This window comes from Anomalospiza imberbis, chromosome 9 (genome assembly GCF_031753505.1).
Source record: "Anomalospiza imberbis isolate Cuckoo-Finch-1a 21T00152 chromosome 9, ASM3175350v1, whole genome shotgun sequence".
Lineage (NCBI taxonomy): Eukaryota > Metazoa > Chordata > Aves > Passeriformes > Viduidae > Anomalospiza > Anomalospiza imberbis.
The window spans coordinates 16,769,731-16,794,781 of record NC_089689.1 but is presented as its reverse complement, the minus strand read 5'-3'; the positions used below and the strand labels follow the sequence as shown (position 1 = coordinate 16,794,781).

The 25,051-nt window shown below is 35.0% G+C and overlaps 2 protein-coding genes across 4 annotated transcripts in view; both read right to left on the bottom strand.

Annotated features, from left to right (window-relative positions):
- COL24A1 (collagen type XXIV alpha 1 chain) overlaps positions 1 to 8,544 on the bottom strand; it is a 155,693-nt gene extending 147,149 nt beyond the window's left edge. Inside the window, exon 1 of the mRNA XM_068199882.1 lies at positions 8,404 to 8,544. Coding sequence (XP_068055983.1) covers positions 8,404 to 8,419 — 16 coding nt within the window. The 5' untranslated portion in view covers positions 8,420 to 8,544. The remainder of the gene's footprint in view (positions 1 to 8,403) is intronic.
- On the bottom strand, positions 8,437 to 25,051 carry ODF2L (outer dense fiber of sperm tails 2 like). 3 transcript variants are annotated; one of them, XM_068199885.1, is made up of 15 exons: positions 24,067 to 25,051; positions 23,254 to 23,316; positions 22,948 to 23,019; positions 22,152 to 22,268; positions 19,211 to 19,396; positions 17,792 to 17,901; positions 16,157 to 16,292; positions 15,496 to 15,606; positions 13,553 to 13,657; positions 12,815 to 12,961; positions 12,235 to 12,291; positions 10,802 to 10,887; positions 10,555 to 10,717; positions 9,470 to 9,595; positions 8,437 to 8,560 (listed from the first exon to the last, which is right to left on the bottom strand). In XM_068199885.1, exons 1-15 carry the CDS (start codon positions 24,226 to 24,228, stop codon positions 8,477 to 8,479), a joined length of 1,725 nt encoding a protein of 574 aa, XP_068055986.1. In that variant the 5' UTR covers positions 24,229 to 25,051; the 3' UTR covers positions 8,437 to 8,476. The 3 variants fall into 3 exon arrangements, with proteins under 3 accessions (XP_068055986.1, XP_068055985.1, XP_068055987.1); XM_068199884.1 differs by lacking the exon at positions 8,437 to 8,560 and adding an exon at positions 8,678 to 8,816 and having other exon boundaries at positions 24,067 to 25,048; XM_068199886.1 differs by lacking the exons at positions 8,437 to 8,560; positions 12,235 to 12,291 and adding an exon at positions 8,678 to 8,816.

Here is a 25,051-nt window from a genome sequence, read left to right as displayed (position 1 = left end):
AGCACATATGCAAATTAAATATGAAGATGGTAATACTACATTTTACACAGTGGAACAGTAAGAACTCTAAAATTAATATCAAATGCCTTGACACTGTCAGATGGTTACCAGGTGCCTTACCCTGTGAATTTCCCATTATTAAGGACATATTTAAGAAATATGAGTTGTGGTGCAATATGTCACCAAAATTGCCAAATTCAGACATTGAATTATGCAGGGTATTTCTCATTCTGGACAGATTTAAGTGGTTTAATGCATGGATATTTTTGTCCCATGGGCTCTGTGAGCACTTAATGCAGACATTTTGAAGCAGGCAAATCCCTGAGGATCCCTGAACAGGGTCACTGAGTAAAAAGGTGTGACACCCCGTATATGTTTGGGTTGAATAAATCCACAGTTGTCTACAGTTCTGAATAAAACAGAGTCTCAGCTTCAGAAAACAGTTTTTTATTTTGCATGCAGCAAGTAGAAAAGTATCTGATCCATGCCTGGTCATGTTGATGCCACTGATAAAATCCCTATAGAGTTTTAATAAACCCCTGTCCACTGGCTCTAAAAGTAACTATTATAATATCAAACAATGTTTTAGATAGAGAGCATAGGAGTAGGAGTTGCCTCATTGAATATAATGCATTGTGAGAATTAAAACTTACTTTTTTCTTTTTTTCTGCTTAATCAACAATAATGTCTGAGGATGTGTGGAAGAAATTGCGTAGAACTTCCAAGTAAAGATACTGAAGTTCCTATTGAGTTTCTTCTCTCATAAAATAGTGCAAAAACATTATTTTTGAAGAAGGAAGGGAGGGTAAGTTGAGGAATGAAACCAAACATTCTAAGATATTTCTGTATGAGAGTATTATTTCATTTAGCCAGGAAGAGTGGGCAAGCCAGACAAAAGGAGTGTATTTTGACATGAGGGCACAATAGCTGTAACCACAAACATCCACACTCTCACTTTGCTCACAGACTCCTTTTTTTTTAAAGTTTCTGTCCATGCCTGGGATTCATTACATGTCTGCACATTTCTGATGCAGCACACTCCTTGTACAAGTGTGGGGCTGGGAATCACCACCATGTGTGCTTCCATCTCTAAGCACTGGAAACACTCTCCAGTCATAGTGGCTGGGAGAGTGGCTTGGGACCTTCCATGAGCAACGCCATCAAAAGCCATTACAGATTCCACAGCAGTTTACTGATAGCACTTGATTGCTTTGAAGGAAATGCCTGGGACAGATAGTGACCCAGAAACCTCTAGAACTGGCCTATGATTTTTAATTTAATAAAATTTTGATAAGGCCAAGTTAATCTTGAGTAATGTACTGGTATGGAAACAATCTAGTTCAAAGGATGATTAATCTGTTCCAGTGTGATAAATGTTAAGCAAGGATAATTAATTGCAGATTTTTAGATTCAAGAACTTAAGCTTCGGCATGGCTAATTAAATACATAAAATGGTAAGATAATGCAGGAAGTCTGATCACATCTCACATGCCCCACCAGAAGCCACATCTATCATAAAAGAAATAATCTTATTCTTGAAGCAACTTGACTGCAGTCAGACATTGCACCTAAAACTATCCACATCTAGCCATCCATTCAAAGTATACTGTTTGAACATTCACTGCAGAAGGACTTCTGTAATCCACATGTTCTTTCGCACATCTTTGCAAGTGTATGTAGGTCTTCATTTTGATCTCTGGTTGGAAGTACTCAATTTATATAATTCTAGATCAAAGTAGATGTCAAATCATTAAAATCTGGAATCAAACCTGGTAACCTTGGACGTAACTCTAAATAACATATCCATGTTTATTGTACAGTTCTTAGATGCATATTTTCATATTTTGTAGAAGTGAAGTCTGACACGCACAATGAAGTATGAGGTTCACTACTATAAACCAATATTTATCCAGGACGTAATAGTTACACTAAAGTACATTTCTTCCTTATTTAAATAAATGATACTGTGAGACTAATAAGATTTTAAACCATAAGGTTTTGAAAAAAAAACAGGAAAACCCTGAAAGTTTAGGATGATCCTGAATAAGTAAGGAGATTGCCCCACTGTGCAGGGGCAGTTGCTGTTGTAGTCTATGTGTAAGAACTGGACTACTTGTGTTGAGGCAAAGAGGAAAATTATCACCAGAAAATAATGAATGAGTTCACCCTGAGGAATTTTTGGCATGATTTCCTTGTTTCTGATACTTGATTGGCCAAATTACAGCTGTAACTGAAATGTGCCATTTTTGAGAAAAATGAAATGGTTGTTTGAAATAAACTCTTCATTGTAGGGTCATATAATGCCTGGGAAGTACATCATCTAGAGTTTCTGAAACTTCCACAGCTGATGGAAATAGCAAGATGTAAAGCAAAGACAAAAAAGAATTGAGCAACAAGTCTTGGGGCTGCATTACTTCTTCACTAGGACTAGCATATTCATGCATTAGACTCTAATGTATGCAAAGGTGACTCCAATGTAAGTCTGATCTGGCTTCCAAAATAGATTTTAGAAAATTATTTAAAACTCTTTTTTTCTGCCTGGAAAAAATTTAAAAGGAAGGAAGCCACATCAAGAATTTCCACATTGTTCAAAGAAAGCACAACCACATCACCAACGTGTCCTTTAGAAACTGTGGAGAGTAATTAGACCAAGTAATGTGAGTTTGCCAAAAGGTTCCTATTTTAACACAAAACTGTAGTTCATTAAATACAGTGACAAGACAAAGAGAAAATAAAGATTTTATATTCAACACTTAAAGCCAGATATAACACTAAGAACTGAGAAATTATTAGTCTGCTAGAAAGAAAGGAGGCTTATTTTATAAAATTTGCCCTTTTTCCAGACATTAACTTGGGTTAACTGAAGCCAGAAGAGCTAAAACCTAGCAAGCAGTATCTTATGAAAATTAGGAACTGCAGTACCACTGTCCCCAGTATCCCTAGCAGATGGAAGTAGTGCTTAAACACACTAAGTTCATGAGTGGAACCATGCCAAGAATGATATCCACAAACAGTACCTAGGAGGATTCAAATATTATCTTGCACTACACAGCAGCATGGAGTTTTTGTTTCTGCTGCTGGGATTTATTTCATTCTGTTGAGCTTCTTTTTGGTTTAGATCTTAGAATGATGGGTCTATTCGAAACATGTCACTAGAAGACAAGATTTCCCCTCCACTATTATAGGTGCACACTGAAAGAGAAATCCACAGGGCTGTCACCTCTGAATGCTCCTATCTGAGGAAATCTTCTATGAAATACAAGTATGCAAAGAAATACATAAATGTCTATTCCTGCATCACACATGCTTCAGTATATGTTGGTGCTTGACTGTAACTGCATTAAGTTATGAAGGATTGGAATGACAACAGTAAATGTCAGAACAATATTTGAACACTCACAGAACTTGAACTCCATTTCTGTCTATTCATAAATATCCATGAGAAATTTCTCCTGAACCACAATCTTAATAAAACAAGAAAGTTATTTGAAATGGAAAGAAACTGGATCTTTTTTCCACTCTTGCAAAGGATTTGCAGAAATACTTGAAAGATCCTAAGTTTGGCTCTTTCTTCAGATTTCTCCAGATTTTTTCCTCTAGAAAAGAGAGTGAAATGTTGATATAAATCAGTTTGTGTTTTGCAGCATATTAATATACTGATTTTCTCAAGGAGAGAAAAGAAGGGGAAACCTTACTGTGGAGGAACAAGGAATGTCCTGAGAACAACCTGAAATGCCAACTTAGCATTTTTGCACTTCAAAAATGTCTCTGACTTTTATAAACAGCCATGATGGTAAAATTGAGGCTGTTAAAAATACATGGTTTACTTCAGTAGTTTCTAATTCACACTGGCATTTAGTGGGTGGAGTTGTAAATTAGTAAGTGGACTGCTGCCACAGCAGAGTAGGCTGCTGCTCTGCAAAGGAGAAGCTTTGCTAAGAATAGGAATGTGGTCACAATGATAATGAACAAGGGCTCCGCATGCCTGAAACGTTGATGGGAGACTGGGAGATGGCTGTTGGAACTTTAACAGCTGCTCTAGAAATTAGATGTTATCAAAGATCTGTTTGAAAGATTGAACTGGATGAAAAGCATGAAAAACTTAACCAGTAAGACCTGGTTTCAATTTTTAGTAGCACTACCAAATGGCAGCGTGGCACACGAAATATTTGTGTTGTAAATAAATTGGAAGGTACAGTTTTACAGCCAACAAAATGCTATGTTTATTCTGCTGCAAGAGGGAGGCAGGATTGCAGCAGTCTCTATGCATAAAAGTTTCTACTTTTTCCCTATTGCTTTCAAATTAAGTAGATTAATGTGCCAAGAAAGCATTACAATATGTTAATCAGGTATTCAATCTGGTCTGTCAAACACTTAAAGAAAAAAGTCAGTTACTTCCTGGAAACTATATAATGTTCCAAATAAGCCCAGCTTTTTAAAGACGCTAGATTTCTCTGAGGGGGGATGATTTACTTATCAATAGGATGATTTGCCTTTGGATTCTTAGTAGCTGTAACAGCCTTATTTAAAGGTTGAAAGCCAAGAGCATTATATCAGAAATCCTGAGTGAAGGGTGCAGATAGACATGAATGGCAGTATAAAACATGCCACCTTCAACTTTTGGAAGCTTTACTACTGAGTGACAGCTGCTGTATGATTGCTGCTCATCCAGAAGCAGACAGGAAAATATTCTGAACCCAAATACATGACTTGCATGACTGCAATAATTTCATGGTTTTGACTGCTTAAATTCCCAGTAGATGGACATCAACACAGTGCTCTCCATTTTCTGGCCTTAAGATACAAGTTTGAGCTATGTCAACCTTAAAGTAAACCACAGGAAACTTTCACTGAAGAGAGAAAAAAAAAAAAAAATCTGCATGAAATCATTGTGCCTACTTCACACACTGCACAACCCTTTCCTATGGGGCCCTGCTTTGATCCCTGTTTGTGCTGGCCAGCTCTAGGCCCCCCAGAGCAGAAAGAGCTGCACACAGATGTTACGCTGCTAAACAGCTCATCAGTGGAGGAAACCAGGTCATTTCTCCTGTAGGAAGATCACCAACAAAGTGATTTTGTCACAAAAACTCTAATCTGGCTGTTTTCTGAGTCAGAATATGGGACACATTTCTAGCAGAAACCACTTTGAGCTGCAGTCCCTCCCTAAACTTTCCCAGATACCCAAATATTGATTTAATTCACTATTAAATAGACAAAATAACTTCTCAAAAGGATTGCTGGGCTAGTAACCTATCACATTCCACTGAGGACTCATCCATACGAAGCTCAGTGATAGCTGTGTATCTTCTATAAAGATATCCCTTAGGGAGGCATGTGTCTGGTACAAAATAATTGAGTATTTCTGCTCTTAATGGAAATACTTCATCTGAGAGGAGAATTTATAGCAGCTTTTGTGACATAGACAGGAAACAAAAAATATCTTTTATCAAACTGAAGCCACTAATAACCTCTTGGCAGACAGGATTAAAGAGGTAGCGTCCCAAGTAGCCCTAAGACTTATGCTCTTTGGTTTAAACTCTGTGTTCCCATGCACTAACAAATCTAAAGCATATAAGATTGCAGTAGAGTGCATGGAATCCAGGTCAGCTCTTTAAGATCTGCCAGTTTCAGGACTCTACATGCTTACAATTTAACCTAATTAAAGCCATGAAATCATAATTGGATATGGAAATGTACTGCCTAGAAAGTGAATCTGTCACAACCTCAAATCACTTCATTTATTGTAACTCTGAAATCGGGTCCCATTATGAAACGTGTGCAGCAGTGTATCCCATGCTGACAAAGGGGCACCCTACAGATACAAATGTGGTGTCACTCTGAGCCACATTTTAATATGCAATTTTGAAAACTACTAGCAAGAGTCAGGTTTGCTTCCCAGAGCCTGTTTCTTCCTGCCCAGCTGATGCCTGCCTGGCCAGCAGTAGCACACTGCTCATGAGGGGGTTTGAGCAAACTCGTCCTCACCCTAGCAGCTCCTTAAATCCTGGCTACCTTCTGTGTGTGCAGACCAGTCAAGAACTGAAGTATCCTTTTAAACTGTGCATATTCTGGTGACAGAGTCTAAACAAATTGATTTAAAAGAAGATCCATGGCAATTACACTGAAGTTGTTCCTGGAAAACTGCACAGGGAAAAAAAAAAAAAAAAGAACAAATTCATTAACATGGGTAGCAAATAAAGCAATATACAGATATAGTGGGGATATTGTAACACTGCAGGTGACTTTGATTTGATTTACAAGAACACTTGGCATCAGTTTAGCCATGTGTTCTCTTACATATCTTGGATCATACTGAGCCAGCTTCTGCAAAAAATTACTACAAAATCCTTTCAAAATCAAAAAATTCTACAACACACACAGTGTACATTTGACTGTGTACCTTAGCAAGCCTACGGTAAAAATGGCTTCTTACTAGGAAATCTAAATAAACTGGGATACAGAATATAGCGTTTTAATCTTTTTTTCTTTCTCCGATCTGTTCTCAACCAGCTAAAATCTCTTTCTATTGGAAAAGCTCATCACTAAAAGCATGGTCAAATTTTTAAACAGAATCTCTAGCCAAGGACTTTCTGCACAGCAGAAGTGAAACGTTCCTGCTAAGGGGCCTGTGAAAGAACAGTATCTGACTAAAGATATAATCACAAAAGCAAGACCAGTGTAGACCAGGAACTTTGGATTTCATACTTTTTCTGTCCATACTTACAGCAATAAGGTGTTTAATCTGACTGTGTTTGAAAACTGCAACAGCATTTTTTTGGGGGGGGGGTGGAAATAATAAATTAAAATCACATTGGTAAAAAAGCTGAGAGGTGAGATGGTGGCAACACCATTCTTACCAAAGGCTTCTAAAATTGTTAGAGAAGACAACACCCCCAAAAGCAAGCATAATTAGTCCATTTCTTACTATAAAACTGTGTCACTTTGCTATGTGATGCAGATGGTAAAAATAAATTGCTTTAAAGAAAAATAGTAGAATCCCAAAATGCAGTCAAATCAGTACAGCTGTATCCAAGAACTTTGTGGCACAGCATACAGATTTCTATACTGCAAAATGAACAAGGCAATAACTAATTTAGCTATACATTACACAGTTACTAAAAATACAAGCAGCAATCTCAAGTAAATGCTAGATCCCTCAGTAGTTAGACAAAATTTTATTATTTTCTTTATTAGAAAGAAATAATCCACAATAACTTGTCCTAAATTAATTTTTAAAATGCAAAGGACAGGATAAGCTAACACCAGTTCAACAAGGAGCTGAGTAAAACCAAATTATCCTTGTGACTATCAGCCCTATTTCTACCATGCAAAAAAAGTCCCACACAAACAAAAAGGTAACAGAGATCCATAAAAAAGAAACAAAACAAACTAAAAAGAAAAAAACCTAAATCTAATGAAAGGTGTACAGTTTTTCAGTATGAGCTTTGGAAAACCACTCATGCACTGGATTGAACAATTTATTTCTGAACTCTTTCCCTCATACATGATGACTTTCAAAAAGGTTTTGATATTTTATAAGTAGCACAATCAGAACTCAATGAATTCAAATATTTGTGTGTGCGTAATGCAAACCCCCCAAATTTAAAAAAAATATTTGTTACTAACATGTCATATAGAATAAATAACAATTTTATTTTTAAAAAGTGCACAGAAGCAGATCATTAGCACACATCAGTATTTGTTAAGATGGATAAGCATTTGCAAAAAAAGAGACCCATATTCAATACATTACTAATAACTAACAATGAAATAGAATGGGTATTGTCTATGCATAAACAAACTTAAGGTTTTGGTCAAAAAATATATATTATTTAAGTACACATTGTAAATCACATATATTTAACTGAATGTACTATTTTTAAAAAACATATCACAGCATATATCTACATAACTAATTAGAATTTAGAACTGAAATTAAATCAAGAATTGTTTCTCGTATTAATCCTGTATCAGCTGAATATTTACATGTGTTTTATTTGAGGCACAAGTCAATCTTACTGAACAGCAGCTCTTGAACTTGGACAAATACTTAAATATCTCACTGTAGCTCTGTCACCAGGGTATATCAGCACATTCAGAGCTTAAATTATACCTGTATCTAAAAAATTTTCCTACTCATATTTATAAAATACTACTACAGTGTATTCCTAAGCATAATGATGAGATGTAGAGAAAACTGGCTGGATGGGACAGCCTTGTGGTGGCAACTCTCCCATGTAGTGTAGGGCTATACTGGGTCTAAACTGCAGGGGAGAAAAGGGAAGAAACCTAATGATTTCAATTTTTGCCTGCATTTACCATGGACTCAGAGGACTGAGGTAAGATTTTACAGCCCAGCACATTCACAGACCAATTTCGTGTGCATACCCCACACATACACACCTGCTGCTGCTGTCATGCACTTGGCCTTGGCACTGCTGTGCCATGGATAACACAATGGTTTCTATCAGGAACATCAGCTCCATTCCCCACGTGGGACCAGCCAGTAGGATATACAGCAGTGGCTGACCTGTTTCTCCTGCCCACAACAGATGTTTTCCTAGGGAAGAATTAGCATTATAAAATTTAATCTGTCAAAATAATGTAAGGCCTCAATGGCTTTCCCTCCGACAAGGCTGGGAGCCCAATCTTGACAAGTTTCTTTACTATAAAATTGATTAAAGAATTCAGCCAAACATTGTTACATATGCATCTTTCAAAAACTGCACATAATTCTGGATGATCTGGTTCTTGATCACTGACTTCTGTAGGCTGTTCTCCAGCTCTTTCAAATGTACTTCATAGTGCTTTTCATTCTAATGAAAAAAGAAAAATGCATAGAAACTTAGAAAAAAAAATAAATCAATCAAAATAATAATCTGAGACACAAAGTACCTAATTTTTACAGCTTTATTTACCTGCAAAAGTTTTTAGAGGCTCCACAAAAGCAAAGGTGCTAAAAAAGGCTTCAAAAGATTGAAGCTTTTATTTATGTTCAGTCAGGACCAAACTGAACATGTTTGGATAGACTTAAAATCAAAAAAAGGCCTACAGTAATTTATAAAAATTGTAAATTCAGATTACTGTCATTAACTCAGGAAAGAAAAAGAAGCTATCACTACATTATTATGGGATTGTTATGCATCTAATCAAATATAGATATGCTTACTGAACACAATTGATCTGAGGGAAATTACAACCACATACTTGTGGTTTTTTGTCTTGCTGGGAAAACCTGACTAAGAGTTGTAAACTCAATACTATTCGAGTGATTTAGTTAGACTGGACATCTGTTAGGTTGATGGGAAATGTCAAAGTACAAAGTATATTGTCAAGTTGAATTAATTTACTGTTCTGAAAAGTGTGTATCAACTGTATTAGTAGTGTGTTTGCAGCAAAAGGAACTTGTTTTTGTAAATGGTGATGTAGTAAGTGATTTCTTAAATCACAAACAGCATTATTTACTCACATGGTGAAATAAGCAGAGGACTTGTTTTTTTTCTTCTTGCCTCTTTCTCACTTCAGCTTCAAGAAGTAGCAGTTTTGTCTGAAAGGCTTGTTCTTTGTATGACATTTTTTTCCATTCTTCAGCTACCTATAAAAGTAATGTGAGAGAAAGGATATATGTTATGTATATATAAATTTATAAATTATATAATTAATTATATACTATACAATATATTTATAAATATATATATATATTACATATATATTTACTCTTAAAGCCCAAATCAAATTATTTTCTTATCTCTTAACATTAATAGCTCTATTTCTTATTCTTTAATCGAATACTTAACTTATTTCCCATGCCCAGGACATAAACAAACCTGAGAAATATTCTGGCTAAATTTGAAAGCTGTTTCAATTTGGAAAAAAAAATATAATACACTGGGAGGGAAACAATTTTTAGCTTATTTTCAAGTTAAGCCAAAATTTTAGTTTTCTCAAAACCAAAGAAATATCCTCAGTAGTGAAAAAAATCAGATGGTTATTTCTACATTTTTAATCTGAAATTGCGACTTCATACATTTTTTTCTGATTAAACTAATATAATTTATTGCAATCTAAATTCCTACATTTCCTCCTGAATTTGATTAACTGCATAATTTCTACAAATTGTAAAATTCTGCTTAATACAGAATGAATGCAAACTCTTCCTCTAAAAAGGGAAGGATTTCAACACAAACATTCTTGTGGGCTTTTATAACAAAGAAAATAAAAGGTAAGATTAAGCTTTTGTACAGAAACTTTTTGACATGTGTGGGATTTAATATAAATTGGTTAAAGAATTTTGATTTGTCAATTTTAAAAAAATTATAATAAAATGTTGGTAAATTGAAACTTGGTATTTATTTTCATCGTATCCAAACATGAGAAAGAAATTGAATTGTTCCATCCAGATTTAAAACATGCAGAAAATCACAGTAACTGTTTAGTATTTCTCCCTACATGCAAAATAGTCTTGTCCCATAATTTTTTCTCAAGCTCATTTTAATGCTATTTTTAAATAGAAAGTAGCAAACAAGATTGAGAGATGTATTAAAGCACCAATACCATTTTTCTCCCTTCTTCCAAAGCAGATTCAAGTTGTCTGGTTAATGCATTATATTCTGCAATTTTCTCTTCAAGCTGCAATTTACTACTCTGAAGAGTCTCATCTTCTTTTGTGAGCTGGTAAGCAAGTTCTTCATTCTGATATTCCATCTGTCCCAATTGCCTTTACGCAAAACAGATCAGTGCATTATAATTCTCTATAGCAGAAAAGTGTAGGAATTCATTTTAATCAGATTCTTCAAGTTACCTTTGAAGATCTTCGTATTTCTTCTGAATGTTACAGATCTCTTCCTCTAACCAAAGATTGCCCATAGAAGTTACTCTATGGTTATCCTGTGAAAATGACAATTTGTTTCTAGGTGAAGAGACCTGTATACAGGATCTTACTAGAGTAAAGTAAGCCTGTCTATTAAAACCCATAAAAAAATTAAGTGTAATTTCAGATAAATGCTATGTTCATTCAGACAAATGCTATATTATAATCAAGTAAATGTTATCCTGTATTATTGTAACTTGTATCATTATCTTAAATTAGTAAAATACAGCTAAAGTTGGGGACTAAAATTTTGTATGCACACTTTAAGGCTGAAAACCTGCTATGTAACAAAGTCCTGAAAAACTCCATGTGCTGCTCATGCAGCCTTGTGTATTAGGAGATGGTCAGGTCTACCTGAGCAGCAAAAAAGCTCCCTCACACTACAGTTACAGGAAACATAAAAATAACACTGCATATACATATGGTTATCACAGGAGAACAGTGCAGTACTGGCAAAGAATTTCAGAAAGAAGAGAAGATCAAAAAAGACAATCAAGTTCATGAAAAGAGATCCATCAGCAGCAGAAGCTGAAGGAAGCAAGAAGAGAGTCTTCTCCTGCCCAGCACCCAGAGTGCTAAACTTTTACATGTTTTCTTTCAAATCTCAGTAGCAATGAGATTATTGCTCCTTCTTCCACCCATCAACAGCATGTTAGCAATAAACAGCACATCGACAGCCTGTGGGTGCCATCATTTAAAGGGGTGACCACCACCATTCTTTGGACTACCTCAAGCAGTCCCATCCAGCAATTTGAGCTCATCTGCCTGATTGTGTTTATCAGAATTACAGGCTCTTCAGGTAGCAGCAGACTGGTAGTAGCAGAAATTAGTCCAGCTGAACCTCAGAGAAGTTTTCTGCAGAGGGAGCTATTGCTCCAAAATTAATTTGCCTAAATTCTAGTCATAGAGTCAAGGGTAAAGTACATCAATCACCAAGACTTAATGAGGAAATTTAACTACTGTTCCACCAGACTAGTGATTATATTCCCAATTATTTTGCTATATTTAAGAGGTTCTTCTGCACTTTTTCAAGTAAACGTGTAGTTAGATTAAAACTGCATACATAATTTTATATGCTGTATAAATTTTGCACCTCAAAATTAATTATTGCTTAAGTACTTTAAGATTTAAGAGTTTATGAACATTCCTGGAAGAATCAAAAATCAAGAGCAATGTTTTATATAAAGCCTATAGGACCACAGAGACTCACAGTACTTCAGCTGTAGTTTTCCTACTGACATAGCAGGATGATTAGGCCCCTTTCCCAACCTACTAATTTAAAAACCTTTGTCATTTGTGCTCTTCTAACTTAAAAGCACATTAAAATAAAGACAAAAAACAATAACAAAAAACCCCAAACCTACCCTGCCATAGAAATTGATGTCAGAGAAAAAAAGAGTCCAGGAAAATTCATTTTCAGGCTTTAGGGAATATACAAGCATTAGTGTTAAATACAGCTAAATATTGCAATTATCCTATTAAAGCATATTTTAAAAGCACTTACTCAACTAAAACATTTTAAAATGTTATACAGCATCAAGAATATAATTTATCTGGTTAAATATTGTATGGTTTATAAATTTGTCATTAAAAACAAAACTAATGTATAATTAAATTATTCTACTAGATACAAAAAATATCTAGACTTGCATTTATTTCCAGGGAAGAATTCTGCAACATATCTCAGGACATAAATATTCAAATAGATCAAAAATATACTCATTCTAAAAGTTACAAGTCTTGCCACAAAATGAATTCACATAAATACAGTTGGCAACAGTTTTATTTGCATTATCTGATTTCCACAGAAGTTTTTGATTTATGAAGAAAATAACAAAGGAAACCTCACCACTGTCACACATGCCAATAGTAAAAAATGCCCCAGTGACTTTTTTTCCACATAATTTTCTCATTTATCTTTAGAAATCAGCATGTTCTAACCACCTGAAGCTCCAGCTCCCTGAGGGTTTTGCATTTCTGTTCACGGATCCTTTCCCAGGCCAGAAGCTTTTGCTGGTTTTCCTCAGCTGCTTTCAGCAAGTCACAAACATGTTCTAACTCCTTTAACTCAGCCTCCATTTTGTGCCTCACCTATATAGTAGCATCACAGGAGACAAATGTAAATGTAAAACCATAAATTAATTGTAATACTTTATGGATTTTCATGTAGATAATAAAGCTAAAATTCTATACAAGTTACATATCACCTCTTTTATAAAATATTGACAAAGCTACAAGTTCATTTCTGATGCTTAAGAATGTGCTGTCTTCCAGTGTTCAGCTCCATCTGCTGAAAAATTTATAACTCATCTCTGTATAGAGTCTCAATCTTAACTGTTAGTTAAAAAGAAAAGGACTTACAATAGGCTTACTTCCATGCACAACTTTCACAACTGTTCTGTCAAGAAGATAGTTTCAAAATCATCAACAATAAAATCACACTTTTTAAAGTGATAAAGGAATTCTGGAATTCTAAAATAGTAGCCAAACTACTTAGTATTTGCATTAGGAATCATTGCTCAATTGTTTGCACACCAGCTTTAGATAGCAGTCAGTAAAAGTTGCAGAAATTTAAAACCAAGAGATAGTACCTTGTGACTTCTAACAAGATCACAAAAATGTAGAAAATATATGTGTCCTACAGAATTGTTTGTAAACATTCTTTACTACTCCAAAACTTACCTTATCTGCTTCTAAGCATTTGTTTTCTGTTATTTTTTTGTTTTCATTTAAGACTGTTTCATATCTGGATTTCAATTCTTCCACTGCAATTTTTTTTTTTTGTACCTAGGACAACATACATTTCTCAGATACATTTGCAAGGTCCTTCATTTAAATATAGAAAAGATAGAATCATTAGTATGAAGCAAAAAGGAAAACCTTTGACTTGTAAATAATATCTCAAAGTTTGTCATTATTTATTTGTCATTTTTTGTGTGTTATCAACAATGGAGAATGAGCTACAGCTGTTCTGTAGAAGCAGCCAGTGTGACTAACACCTCTGTCCCCACAGAGCAACTGTCACTAACACTTCCCATGTGGAGTCACTACAGCCCTGAGCTAGGGAATTACACTTCACTCACTGCTTAAGGCTGGCTGTTACCTAGAACTACATCTACCATCTTAAAGCTGGCAGCAACTTTAAGTATGATGATGCATTCCAAAGACAAGGCTCTGTGGCTCTACTCTAGATTTTTCATCATGTCTTTCTTTTCTCTTGTCATGATTAAAAAAAAAGTAAGTGAAGAATGTCAGTGAAATTGTGTCTACACTATAGCATAAATAGATACATATTTGAATCAATGTTCTAAAATTTCTGTGTGAAAAAAGCCAAATACAAAAAAAGAATTGATAAAAAGCCCATTATAACTTTGGTTTATTTGTTTCACTGGTATTTCTATGTGGATTTACCCACTGAAATAAAACAACTCATATAACCCTATACTCATAACCCTAATCCTAACCTATATTTCTTGAATGAACTTGGATTTCTTGAACTTACTTAAATACTGATATGCTCTTAGGAACATGAAAATAAAATATGGCCAAGTAGAGGTAAAATATCATCAGTATATCCACTGAGAACATCAGACTCAAACTTTTTGAATATGTAGTTTACTGGGTCACTAACCCACTTTTTAGCAAGCAAATCTGGTCAAAGCAAACTTGTCTTGAAGAGACAAGATTTGAGACTCTTGTCTTGAGACTCTTCAGTGAGCTTCTGTCGGAACCCAGAATGTCCCTTGGACACTCTTGGATGTTCCGGGCCCAGGTCAGAAGCATTTGAGACCCTGGCATGCAGCCGGAAACCCCTGTGGCTTTGAATCTGACTCATAGAACAATTTATCAACCTTGCAGGAAGAACAAGAAATCACAAAAGTTTAGATATTATAGCAGAAGTAGTCACAAAGTGAAGGGAAGAATTTTTGAGTGCTGTACGGGGGGTTTTAGACCTTGTACAGAGGGGTCTGAGTTTTATACATGGGGGTCAGAAGTTCTAAGATGGAGGGATTTGGGCGTGCCCTGTCCTCCTTCTTTCTCCTTCCTAACCTCCATATTCATGGTGATGTTGGCACTCACAGATTGGTTTAGAGTAGAAAGTCACCATTCAATATAGGTAATAGGCACTGGGGAAAAACCATAAACATTTAACATGTAATGTATGATATAAAAGAAGGCACCAGCCCCCTGGGCATCAGAGTGTGCCTTTGTCTGATTGCTGAACGGACCGCAGCAGTTCAGGAAGAAAATCTTTGAGATAACACACAATAAACTACCTTGAGACTGGACAGCTGAAGACTACTGAGTCTTTCTTTGAAGGCACGGGTTGGAGGAGGGACTTTTCCATCTTTCAGGGTCACTCCAATCTGGGGGTGAGCCCTGACAAGCTTCAAGTGGGCATCACACAATTCAGTACAGACAATGTGTACTTGTAGCTGTGTGGAGACTACTCTTCCATATGGTCTGTAATAGCACTTTCTTCTTTCAAACTCAATATTACAAAAATATTACAGTCCCCATGACAACAAAGTGGGTTTATTGCAAACAATACCTTTATCATTTCCTCAAAATGGCTTACAAATTTTAAAAAAACATACTAGAGGATTTCAAACATGGTAAGTCACCTCATTTTTATGCTGTTCTACAAGGTTTTCCTGAAGCTTTGCTTTTTCTTGCATATGTAGCAACTCATATGCAACAGACACTGTACTTTCCTCCAACATAGCAAGGGAAGCCTTGATCAAAAATAGAAAATATAAAAATTTTAAGAGTGTTACTAAAATAATGCATTCTACAATATAATATTACCAGCAAGTGACTTGCTGGCACCAGGAAGAGTGAGGTAAGTATTTTAGTTGTCAAATAAAAATGATAGTCTGTAGTTCATTTGTCAGCTCATCAGAACACTTATATCAGATGATAAAAATCTGCAAACTCTTTCAAAATTGAAATTAATAATTGAGGTAAACTCAGTCTTTTAATTTGAAAGAAAGTTTAACAAACATAAAAGAATTTCTATTTAAGCAATTGTGCAGTTATTGACAGTAAGATAAACAGCATACTGATTAAGCAGATATATCATCACACAGCCCTGTTCCTAGCTTTGCCATAAATTTCCACTGGAAAATTTTCAGTATCTCATTTGTTCTTACTATTATAAATGGATGGCAAACCTTATTCTGCAGGTCTGGGGTCTCTAGACAGAAGGTCCAAAGAGAATTAACACAGTTACTTCATTAATGTATGAGAAATGTAGAGCCATTCAACAATGATTTATAATCTCACCTTTATTTTTTTGTTTTCAGTGTAAATCTTTTCATTTTCAGAGTTAACAGAATTTAGCTTTCCAAGAATTTCCTCTTCTGAGTTTCTTCTCCATTCCTCCCTTCTTTCCATGTCTTCCATCAGGCCTCTGATCTGACTTGTTAGACAAGCAAGTTCTCTATAATACACAATGCTTCCAAAACTCTCACTATGAAAATTAAATTGAACCTTAAAACATTCTCCTTTATAGTATATATATTTATATTATATATATATATATGTATACGTATATACAAAAGGGGAAATGTATTTATGCATCCAAAGAAAGGATTATCTACTTATATTCTGAAATAAACTCTCTGAAAGAGGAGAGTTTCTACTCCAAGTAAGGTGTCTTAGCTCAATTATAGAACACCAAATGATACTTTCCAAGTATCATTTGAGAACTATGCATGTGTACACTGTACTAAATGTAATTATATTCAATTTATAGGGTATATCACATAATGTCCTACTAAGAACACTCCTTAGTTACTTAGGAATGTTACTTTCCATTATTAAAAGCAGCACATTATGCTATGCCTCATTTTTTGCCTTTTTTTGGTTAATAAAGTTCACAAAATTTGTTTTGCTGTTTAGTCAGCCACACACTGCTTAGTAGAACAAGTCTTGTTAGAACGGCACATTTCAAGCAAAGACTTACATTTTCAGCTGAAATGAAAGCAGCAAAAACCAGCTGGAAGGAGAATTAGTATTTGTTCTTTCTTAGCTGCCTTCCTATATACACTGGACCAATGTGGGCTAGAGAGATTTCTAGACTGATGTCATCTACCTGCCCTCTGGTAAAATTTTAAAATCTATTACAAGTATTTTCAGAAATGCCAGATTTCCTGGGACAAAACCAAAATATTTAAGTAATTTTAATGTGAGCTGTTAAATACTTGAACATGAAGCAAGTTCTTTGTGAAATAAACTTTGCCTTGGACCTAGAATAAAGGCATCTAACAGTTTCTTTTGCTGGTTCAAATTATCGTCCATATTTCTAACAACAGAAATGGTAAAAGTATATTTGTCATTGTCTGCCCAAAAAATGACTTATCCTTCATGTACATTAAGATTTGACTGTGTAGTTTGAATATGGTTGGATAATTTTGTTCTGCTTTTCCTTACATGAATGAACTGTTTGAATGGCATCCGAGAGGAACCCTTCTCTATCCTCTACTGATTTGAGACATTAGTGGAACTGAAATAATTTGGTCACCTCTAGTCTGAAGTAGGACCTAGAAGACAAAGAACCTTCTTCTATTGTGTAAACACAAGGGTAACACTCAAGCTGTTGAATCAGTTATTAAATAGGTGGTTATGTGGAGGCCGCAGCGGAGCTGCCAGCAAGTTCAGGCTGATCAAAAGTATGCAGGAAAAGGAATATGTTCCTTACTGGTAAAGGGGAATAAAGCTTCAAAAGAAGTGAAATGCAACAGAGAGGAGGCTAAAAATCTTAAATTTGTTCTTATTTCCAAATTCCAAATTCTGCTCAGAATTTTAAAATATTAATAAACTCATTTACATTGTCAACAATGAGTATTGCACTACTAAATATCAGCACCCTGTGACCACGGAAATAAATAAACAAAAAAGACCAACAGTCCAACTTACTTCTCAAGAGCTTCAATTTGAACTTCTAACATTGTCTTTTCTTCAACTATTCTATCATGCTGGTTTTTCCAGACATCAGAGGCTGACAGTATCTCATGCAGTTTGACTTCCTAGAGAATGCAGAAATTATAAATTATGTAACAAAAGAATGCCACTAAAGAATGCCATTTAATTCTACAAGTTTTTATATAATAGAGATATTTAATATAAGATAGTTTTATTAGATCTCCATTCTACAAATCAATAGAAATTTTTTCTCATCTCAAAATAAAATCAACAAAATTAGCCACATTTTAAAAAAAATCTAAGTCCAAGAACAGACTTATTTTCAAGGCAGAGACATAGTTAAACACTGGTACTCTATATCAACTGTAGAATATGACATTCCAAAATTTAATATGACAATCTTGTCTTACAAAAAAAACTGTCTTCAATACATCTCAACTACATATAAATTATATCAGTTAATAAATGAATAAAATTGTGCCAAAATATTTTAAGTATGAAAACCACTAGCTAGGTAAGAAATGAAATATTAGGTAAAATCCCTTAAAGAAATATAGATCATTATCCAATACATGATATCTTGAAAGCACACCAGGATTTCAATGAGGTAGAAAACAAGTGCGACTACAAAAAGTCAGAACTTCAGGAGGTAGTTGCTGTCCCTCTGTACTGCTAATTTTATTTAAAGACCCACTACTGTCTTCTCACAAATATCCAAGAATACAAAAATCATTATTAATCATCTCCTGGTACACTATGTGGAAAAATATATGTTTAATACTGACATATCCAAAATGATTACAACACATCTAAGAGTATGAACACATTCTTCTTAGGAAATCCAAACAGGGCAATAAACACATTTCTGATGCACCTGGCATTTTTGAACAAACTATTGATAGGCAAAGCAAGATTCCAAGGAACAACTTGGATTAAAGAAGTTTTATGCTTGGATTTTTAAAAGGTTCAGAGCAAGCAGCTTAGAAACTAAAAGCTAAGTAACCACATGAGACATCACATATTAATAAAGAAAACTAACACTTCAAACCTCAGTCATGGATTCTCAGTACACTGTATTTCTGAGTTAGTCAGTGCTTATCCATAGAGGATTAACAGGAAGACCAGGAGTGGTTTAACCATAAGCTGATGACACTCCTCTTACTTCCGTCAGCTTAAAGTGTTCAACCTCTTGACTTAAGACAACCACTAAATTTTAACAAAACAAAAGCAGTTAATAGTAATGGCTTTCAGCACACCTATAGCAACCTTTTCCTTAACAAATGAGCAACAAAACAAAAGACACACAAGCACAGCATAATCAAACAAAATTTTCTATTTTCCACAGGTGAAAGTCTCTCAGCTGTTCAGTTTCAAACAACACAACACAACATTGCTCACAGCATAGTCACTCACATGTTCTTTTATCTTAGAGGTTACATCTTTCACAGCTTCTTCTAAGCGTTGAGCTCTTTGTTTCTGGAACCTTATTGCTTTTTCCAGAGCTATCTTCTTTTGCTCACTTGTTTCCTTTAAGGCTAACTTCTGGCCCTTGTATTCACCAATTTGATGTTTCCACTTTGATATTTTATTTTCTAGAGTCTGCAGCATAATAAAATCAACTCTTCAAATTCCGAGCCTTACAGATAATTTTGTGCTATAAAATAATTAGGAAGAGCTGTTACATTTATAACATTTGTTTCTATATAATCTTGGTATCTCAAATCTTGTGGTTGATAGAAGGAGCTAGCTATGTACAACAGTCGACAAGAAAAATACAGAGAAAAAGTCATTACAAAGATGAAAAGAAGAGGCTGAGAAGGTGCAGGAGCAGGCAGGAATAGGGGGAAAGACAGCAATCTAAACATGTCTGTGTGCTCTTGCAAATGAATGCAGAATTTCCAGAAGGCATGGTATAGATGTTAAACCCATTTATGAGGAGAAAAATAAAATGGCTTCATCAGACTATTTCTGTAAAGAATATCACCTTAATGATGCTACCAGTGATATGCACTGATGTATTAGAGTATGTGCTCTGAATCTAGTGACACACACACTACTAGGTCTGGAGATAGGTTGTGTGACTGTATATGAAATTTTATTATGAAAGTTAATATCTTGTATTTGTGTTTTTTTAAAGTCAGGAAGCCAGGAAAGGCTGAGGTTTTTCTTTAGTATATGTATTATGATATGGTCTGTGATTAGATGACAATATATTATTTTCTTGCAAGATCTCTGATTTTTTTCTGTGCATAAAATGGCCTTACTTTATTGATGGCACAGATTTGTTTAGTGAAGAAAATATTTTTTATATACAATGAAGCAGAAATGCATTTTAATGCATTTAATAATATGAAACATGTACAAAGCAGCCAAGATGGAAACTGGGCTGTATGATGGCGACTACATTATCTTTTCTATTGCTGTTATTATTTCTGAATAACTCTGATAAAGACTGATCCCATTCCATGCAGGAAGCTGATCTCTAACTTCATGACTTTTGTTTCTTTCATCTATATACCACATAAATATGAATGGAAAACAACTACAGACATTAAAACACTACATGATGATATGCATTAAGAGCAATACCAGACTGCTTCAAGGAGAATCTTAGATCCACTTATCAAAAATGACCAAGCTACCAATTGACAATTAGTTTCATAAAGACAAGTGTAAATCCTGTTCATATCTCTTACTATTCTTCCACCAAACTCCAGCAATGTAGTTAAGCCAGCAGTGTCAACTTTCTCAGTTCAGTGATAAATATTCCTAATTGTAGGAATTATTAATGCATTTGTTTCTTTCCTTTTAGCCTAGGTCTGACACTACATTATGTTCTACTAGTTAGCTACTGAATCTGTGAATGTGCCAGCCTTATTCAAGATACTCACTGACAAGTACTATAAAATATCCATATTATGCATGAGTGGCAATCTCTCAGTACAGGTCCTGCTAATGGCCCCAAAACTTTTACAGAATCAAAGCAAAATGTATGTGGTTTTCCAAGTGAAAGATGGTCTCAGGTATTGGGGTTCACCAAAAAGCAGAAGTACTACTTCAAAAAAAGGAAATTACAAAAAAGACCCAAATATATAAAAAGTTATTTTCCTATATAAATGCTTACAGGTCACCTAATAAACAAAGATGTGACTTGAAGTGGTGGATAAACACCTTCAATAAACACAGCAAACAGAAAATTTCAGTCTACGTATGGATTTTTTTAACTGTCAGTATAAGTAAACGGCTGCTATGCCCTATAATAACCACAGGAGGTCAGAATCACACTAAGAATAAATGCTTCGGGCATTGGTGGCTGAGGTAAATTCGAATTGAGAACTAATTTCATAGTGGTAATGGCAAGCTTTTGCAAACATTTGTCTAGCTATTAACAAAATCATCTCCAGGATTTCAGCTAGCAAACGACTTCAGCAATTTCTGAAAGTGAACAAAACTTTTAAATAGAGATTGAATGACAATACAGCTGCATATCATTATTTTATCTAATGAAAAGGTTCTTCTATAATTCTATAATTGTACTAGGTAGAACAAGAAAGCAATTTTTATTTAGAAGAAAACATGAGGCATTTATGCAGACATAGACATGTGATTTGAAATTGTTATTGGCTGGGTAACAATCTCAAATGATTCAAGTAGCAGGGGATGTATGTTAGTAAAAATGTTTAGAAATTAGAAATACATTGTTTTTAGCCAATGTTTTCTCATTCATGCCTATGTTCTTGACAAATTTCATATACTGTATTCTGAGGCCACGTACAGCTCCAGCCTTTCACACATGACATCCTCCTTGCCTTTTTCTAAAGCCAGTAACTGATTCAAATGCCCAAATTTAACTTGTGCTTTTTAGAACAGAAAATGGAAATAATTTAACCTACCTTAAATAAAGTGAGATTAGGGATTAGTCTTAAGTGCTTCACTTTCAGTCAGTATTAAGAAACTTATCGATTCTTCACAGACAATAAGAAGAAACAGGGTGTGGCTGTCACTGTTCTCCTAGAACAGGAAGTCACCATAGGGCTTGCTTATCTCTTGACCATATGGAGACTTTCTTCTAGACAGCACAGTACTGTGAGTGCAAACACGTCTATGCATGTTTCACTTTGCTCCACCAGAACTGTACAAGTGTGCATAAGTTGAGAAAAGAAGAAAAAAAAACCAACAAACAACCTTGCAATTCAAATAGTGTGTTCAGGCAGATCTAGCAAAACATAAATGCTTATGATTTTAACTGATTGGGATTTTTCTTCTACCAATAATTTAATTTCAAAACAGATCACAGCAAGGCATTGTTGGTTTTTTTTTCAATAAACTAAAGCACAAGTAAAAATATTTTGACCTGTATTTTCACTTTTAATTCATAATTTTCTGCTTCTTTTCTTTCAATCTGACACTGCAGGTGAGCTTGTACTTCCTTTACTGATCTTGACAAGTGGTCTCCTTTCTGTACCTTGATCTAGAAAAGATAAACACAAATTTATTGGACTATGCTGTATGATGCTCCCTGTATTTTTTTTACTATGCCATAGTTTCTAACTGACATTTGAATGTCCTCAAAACCTGGAAAAGATAAAACATGCTCTACAAGTATATTCACAAGCAACTTGCTACTAACTGTATTAATGTTAAACAGAAATCACCAACTTGAAACAATCTACGTATAATTTTACATATAATATTCAATCTGAGTTTAAGTAGCAGGAATAAGGCCTGGAAGCATGAACTCAGACATCCAGGTTAAGGAGAGGCATCCAGCTAGCAGGATGACTAACACTAAGCCACACTGATGAGCTGTGCTCTGACTAATGAGACCTGAACTGACCTTCATTAAATTCCAAAGACCACCATCTCCTATGAGAACTATGGATACATTTAATTCAAACTCCAGTTCTGGGGGTAAATCATAAGGGAAGGGGAAACTTATGTCACCAGCACTCAGGTCAGATGATTCTATGAAATTTCTTTCAACTTGATTCCTTTGGCTCATTCTAAGTAAGAAGTAATGAGGTTGATAAGTATCATATTATCAGTATAGACTGCAAGAGATATTGATTTACTCAAAATTTATATATTTTTAAATTGGGAATTTAGTATATTGGAAGAAAATATTCATTCCAATGGAACTCGTCACTCACTTTTTCACACTGGAGCATGGATGAAAGTTCTTTAATCTGTTTCTCCCTTTCAAATATTTTTTTTCTGAGATTCTTCATGGGGAAAAAAAAAACAACAAAGAAATTATTTTAATGTCTGTATGCAGCAAAGCATCAGAAATGCACAGTGATGAACATTTCAGAAGTAAAACTAAGATTCCATTTTGTGATGGTAAATCACAAATACTTCCACTTTGCCACTCTTACTGGAACTTGTATGACTCTATAAGCTATCCAATTTCAGATATTCAGCATAGAACAGAGAAAATCAAATTTTAATTTACTTACAGTATTCTGAATTTCACTTTCACTTAGCTCCTGCATCCACGTGTCAATGTTTTTACTGTTTAACTGCAACACAGGAAATATTAAACATTTCTTCTGATTATAACTGATTTTGTATTTTTCAATGTTTTTAAATTGGTTACATATAGTTTACTACATTTTTAAACCTGGTACATATGACTAGAAAAGCTCACATATTCACAAGCTACTCGGTGGTTAAAACCTAAAGATTCAATTTATTTTGTGCATGGAACTTTGTACCTGAAGAAACGAACCAGGGTTATTCCATACATCTATTTATTTCTTTATTTTATCTCTAAGGGCTCTAAATACCATAGGTAAGTATTATTTAAGCATGTAGGTAAAGAGTAAAAGCATTTGTAGAATTCACAATATTTCAAAGACTACTATTAAATGCTAAAGCCTTTCAGGAACCTCAGTCAGTTAAGAGAATTTGAAGACTGAGCCAGAAAGCATAAGGTAGAAGATCACAAAAATCAATTTGAGTTAACTCTTTGTAGAATTTATGCACCCATGATATTGTCAACTAAACATCTATTTTAAAATATCCAATTGTGTGCGTGCGTGCATAACTTCCTATTTTTAAAAAGTAGTCTTGTGTGGCTTTCAGACTGTAATTCCAAAACGTTTTAGTTTCAGTAATGAGAAGATAAACCCACAAACAGGACATAACAAAAAAATCTTCCCACAATGTGTCTAATAAAGAAGATTATATGACAACATGTTTCTTTCAGACTAGTGTAAGAATTTTACATTTCCATTGATTCTATGTTTACGCCTTACATGTTTTCTTACTTGGTGTTCTAGACTGTCAGATTCTTTGCTCAGATCAGTAAAATACTTTCCATCTTGGATGGCTTTTGTAGTTCTGTGACAATTCTTTTCATCTGGCTGAATCAGTGAACACAGTTTTCCTGTTTCTCCAGGTGGCACATATGTTTTTCCCTGAAATAGCATTCATAATTATGTAACATTTAGTTTCACTCACAGTAAGGTCATTGATATTGCTAATTCAAGGATATCAACATAAAACAAGTCAGCTCCTCCAGAGAATCCTTTAAGAGAAAGTTTAAAGATCAAAGAATCATTTAGGACTTTCAACAGGGATAAAAGCCTGTCATATCACAGGATGTACCCTCAACCAGTTTGCTCACAGAACACACCTAATCCACAAGACAAAGGCCGACTACCTCCAGTGAAGGTGAAGGCCAAGACCTGCTCGGATTCCAATGTTGCTGTTTTTCACAGAAGACTTCCAATTTGGAGGCAGCAACGGCTTTCCTCTTTTCCCAATTTGGAAAAGCTTTTCACCAGGCTCGGCTGCTCAAGAAAATGATGCTGCCCATGCCATGGCAAGTCCAGAACCATATCAGACCTAAAACCTAAATGAATCCCATTCCCCCCACTTCCTTATCAGGCACCAGCAACCTGTCATCACCCTCACCCCTTCTCTAAACACCTTTCTCCTGCCTCTACCCTAGCACTCCAGAATGATTGATGCCTTCACCAAGCACAAAGTTACTTGTTTACTCCACTCAATGCTCCACTGACTATTCCTTATTTTTTCAGAAGTGGATTGTGTTGCCTTCTCCACCCACCGGGACCCATTCCTCCCATGCTCAGCCTGTGCAAGGTGCATCTCCATCAAAAGGATTTGTCAGACTAAGAGTTTCAGTTCTTATATCCATATTGCCCTTCATATAATTAAGAAAATGAGTAACAAATTTGGGAAGTTCCCATCTTAAATAATCACTTCCTCACAGAATGAGAATGCAGATGG